The 4399-nt window shown below is 45.1% G+C and overlaps 1 protein-coding gene across 1 annotated transcript; it reads right to left on the bottom strand.

Moving 5' to 3' along the window:
* Positions 1–3690: 3690 nt before the first annotated feature.
* On the bottom strand, positions 3691–4110 carry ETH_00035185 (uncharacterized protein; the record flags this gene model as incomplete). The annotated part of the gene is made up of 1 exon (XM_013374894.1): positions 3691–4110. One exon carries the CDS (start codon positions 4108–4110, stop codon positions 3691–3693), a length of 420 nt encoding a protein of 139 aa, XP_013230348.1.
* Between the last annotated feature and the right edge of the window lie 289 nt (positions 4111–4399).

Here is a 4399-nt window from a genome sequence, read left to right as displayed (position 1 = left end):
GAAGGAAAGGCAAGTTAATGCAACTCTTTGCAAATCAAGAAGGGGATGTGAGCACAAAAAAATCGAAAATACGAAAAAAATCGAAAAAAACAAGTTCAAACCACAAGTTGAACTGGCTCCGTTCAAATAAGACTTCGCACGCAGCTTCGCATGCAGCAACTGCATGCAGCTTTGCATGCATCTGCAGTGAGCTGGTTAAAAGGGCTTTCTTCTGTTGAAGTTCAACTGCTTTTGGAGATGATTGTCTTGGACTGAAAAGCCCTTCTCCTCACCTTGACGGCCAGCCGCAGGTAAGGGTTTTCGGAGACCAAGGCACGGCGGCCGTGCTTCTTGGTGCGCCCCCTGTTCTTCAAGTCGATTCCCTGCGGGAGCAACGCACAGCAGAAAGCAGTCCAAAAGTGCCTTCTTTTCTGAATTTTGTGCTGCGACTGCAAAAATTGGGACATCTTTGACGCAAAATTCAAAAAATATTCAAAAAATGTTCAAAAATATTCAAAAATATTCAAAAACGGAGCCGAAGTGAAGAAGAAGTGCCCAAGAGGGCATGAGCATTCTGCGTCGGCGGAGATGCGCGGCGCCGTCCATACACCCGAAGACCTCAGCAAACCGCTCGTGGAAAGCGTTCTGAAGAGTTCAGTTTTAATTATTAAGGAGAGCAAAACTTGAATTTTTCGGGGAAAGCCGGAGCTGCAGCTGCTGCTGCGCCGCTGTAGCAGCTGCTGCTGGCCTCCCCGCAGCGGCTCGCGGGCGTTTCCGAAGGCGATCTGCGAGTTTCGGAGGAAAACTTTGCAAAGTTTTGCAAAAAAGGCGAAAAACAATTCAAGTTTCCGCGAGAAAGCTCGAGATCGCGGCCCTCCCCACAGGAAGCTGCGCCGGCGGGCCGCGGAAAGCTTACCATTTTGCGGGGCGGAGCTGCTGCGGGGCGGCGGCGAAAACGCGAAGTTGCAAAAACGTGAATTTCCAACTTTTGCAAATCCGCAGTTTGCGGCCAAGTCTGAGAGCTGCTGCAGTGCAGCTTTCTGCATGCAGCGGCCCCACAGCCCGAGCGGCTTCGCTGCTGCGGCGGCTCTTCGCGGCAGTTCTTTCTCCGTTTTCTTTTATTTGTTTCTTTGTTTTCTTTATTTTGAAATCTCCAAAAGGGAGAGTTTGTTCTCCTTTCGCCGGGCGTGCCAAGGCGGCGCGCCCGCTGCTGCTGCTGCTGCTGCTGCTGCTGCTGCACTTGGAAAGGCTGCTGCTGCTCGAGGGTACGGGGAAGCGGCTTCTGCGAATTCTTTACTTGAATGCAAAAGGTTTTCTTTTTGTTTTAATTCTTTTATTTATTTAAATCGAATTCATGGGCAACATTGATCCCTTTGCTGCAGCGGGTCTTGCATGCAGCTCCATTAGCAGCAAGACTCGCACCACTGAAGTGGCTCTCCAGGTAGCTAGCTAGCCACAATAGCTAGCTAGCTAGCTAGCTAGCAGCTGCAGCTAGCTAGCTGGCCACGGCAGCCAGCTAGCTAGCTAGCTAGCCACGGCAGCTAGCCAAGAGTGTTTTCTCTCAAACTTGCAAATTGGCTCTGAGACAAAACTGTTTAGTTTGGCTCGGGAAAAGTGAAATTGAATTATTCTCTTTTAAGCGTTATTGTTATTATCTTATATTAGTATTATTATCATTATTATTATTATTATTATTAATAATACTAATAATAATAATAATAATAATAGTAGTAGTAACAATAATAATAATAATAATAATAATAATATTAGTATTATCATTATTAGTATTATTATTAGTATTATTATTAGTATTACTATTATTAGTGTATTACTATTATTATTATCATTATTATAAATCTTATTATTATTCTGCTTAAAATGTTATTATTATGTTACGTTATTGTTATCATTATATTCAAAATAATGTTGGTATATTATGTTTGTACCGTTATCTTCTAAATATTATTATTATATAATGTTGTTATTATTATTATTCTACTTAAAGTGTAATTATTATATTATGGTATTGTTATCCAAAATTTTATTATTATATTATGTTTGTACCTTTGTCTTTATCTTTTAAATGTTACTATTGTTATTGTTTTATATTAGTTTTATATATAGAATGCTACTATTATATAATGTTAATATTATTATTATGCTATCATTAGTATGTTTAAATGTTATTATTAAATGTTATATTATGTTATTATCATTATATTTTAAATATTATTATTATATCATGTTATTATTGCATTTTAAATGTTATTACCATTATATTATATTGTTACTATGATTATTTATTTAAAATACTATTATTATAGTATGTTATTATTCTTGTATTTTAAATGTTATTATTATTGTATCATGTTATCATTTTTATGTTTAACATATTATTATTATGCTATAATTATTATATTTCAGATGTAATTCAAAGAACAACAGGCTTAATGAAAAGCTGCTGCGCTGCAGCAAAACATTGCTGCTGCTTTCGCTGCAGCAAAACATTGCTGCTGCTTTCGCTGCAGCAAAACTTTGCTGCTGCTTTCGCTGCAGCAAACCTTTGCTGCTGCCCGAAGTTACAAGTTTGACATTGGGGGCTCAAAGGAGCGTTTCAAGGCTTAGTAAACCCTAAACCCTAAACCCTAAACCCTTGAATAGTTCTTTATTAAAATTGCAAACTTTAACATTAGGGGCTCAAAGGAACGTTTAAAGCCCTAAAAAACCCTAAACCCTAAACCCTAAAGCCTAGGATTAAAAGAAAAAAGAAACTCTGAACCTTTAATCGAGAAGCCTAAACCGTAAACCCTAAACCCTAAGCCCTTGAATGGTTCTTCATTTGGCATTCAGCCTTCCCCTTCCTTTGGCGGTCTCTCTGAGATGAAACTCCGCATCAAAAGTATTTCTTGAATTCTGAAAATGCATATTTTGGTTTTAAACTTTTGGACTTCAGTTGCTTTCATTCAATAAAAAGTCGAGACCAGAAGAAGGCCCCCAGGGGCGCCCAAGAGGGTTCAGTTCCAAAACTTCTGCTGCTTCAAGGGGGGGCCCGGGGGCCCCCTGGCAGTACCCTCTGGCAGGTTGGCTTTGAGGCAAGAAAGCAAAAGCTGCAGAGAGAGCTGCGGGGGCCCCCTGAGACCTTTTTGTGCAGCTTTTCTTCTGCATTTTACTTCGAATTAATTAAATTTAATTTGTTTTCGATTTGGAAGAAAGTTCAGTTAAACTCTTATCTAGTTTTCGCGTTTCGAATCTGCGCCGCGGCAGGCTGTGGCTGGCGCAGCAGCTTTTGTTCGAAAACCCTCGAAATCCGGAGCGCAGTTACGAGGGAATAAAACAAACAAACAAACAAACAAATAAATAAATAAATAAACGAAAACGAACAAATTGGAGTGTATGCACACCCCGAAAGCCTAGATGTGCCCGGTGAGATGGCGGGAAGTACAGGAAGTACATTCAGGCTTGCTGGGGGGGATTTTGTCTTTGTGGAGCTAAGGAGCAGCAGATCTTCGCGGGATCTTTTATTTTATTAAAAAAACTGCATTTACTTGGCTTTGAAAAAGAAGATCGGGCTTTGAATGCAGGAGGAGCAGCAGCAGCGCAGCAGCCGGGGCCCCGCACCCCACATGAGTGCTTCCTGTTGAAGCTGGAGGGAAGCAGCAAGCCCGCCACCGGTTTCTTTTGCGAAGAGAAGAGAACTAGGAAGTTTGTTGTTTAATTTTGCATGTATTTAAGCTTCGAAAGGGTTTTAATCTCCCCGCGGCGGCGACAAGTGGTTTTCCAGTTCGCCTCCCGAGCCACTGGCACTGAGCAGTTCTGGGCTTCTTTCCAGCCAGCTTCTTCTACAATGAGGGGTGCGCGCGGAACCACCTGCTTCGCTTCTTCAAACTGCGTCGAAAAGGGGCTGTAGAGCCTCCGCGTGGGGGTGTCGAGGTGCTGCTGCTGCGGCGCGTCTGCTGCTGCGGCGCGTCTGCTGCTGCGGCGCGTCTGCTGCTGCGGCGTGGCTGGTGCTGCTGTGCGGGTTGCGGTTGTGTTTGTGCGGGTTTTGCTGTTCCGGGCGGTAAGAGCTGCTGCAGCGGCGCGGCGGGTCGGAGCCGGTGCTGGTGCCTCTGCGGGAGGCCGGCGGAGCTGCATGGTGTCGGGGGGCCGCGAAGCAGGTTCTGTTGCGAGGTGTGGCGGCGTGCTGCTGGTGCTGCGTGCGTTGCTGCTGGTGAGTGCGTTGCTGCTGCTGCGGCGTGTGCCGCTGCAGGAGGAGGAGGCTTGCGAGGCGGGCGCGGGGCCCGGGGGGGCGGGGCCCGCGGGGGCCGGGGCGGGGGTAAGTGCGCGGGCAGTGGCAGCAGAAAGTGGCGAGCGCGCAGCAAAAAGTAGCCGGCGAGCGCAGACCCAGCTTGCAGCCCACCGGCAGAAAGCCCTCCCGCAGCCG

This window comes from Eimeria tenella, genomic scaffold, assembly GCF_000499545.2.
Source record: "Eimeria tenella Houghton genomic scaffold, Eth_scaff236, whole genome shotgun sequence".
NCBI lineage: Eukaryota > Apicomplexa > Conoidasida > Eucoccidiorida > Eimeriidae > Eimeria > Eimeria tenella.
Note: the sequence above shows the minus strand (reverse complement) of the source record. Positions and strands in the feature narration are given on the sequence as shown.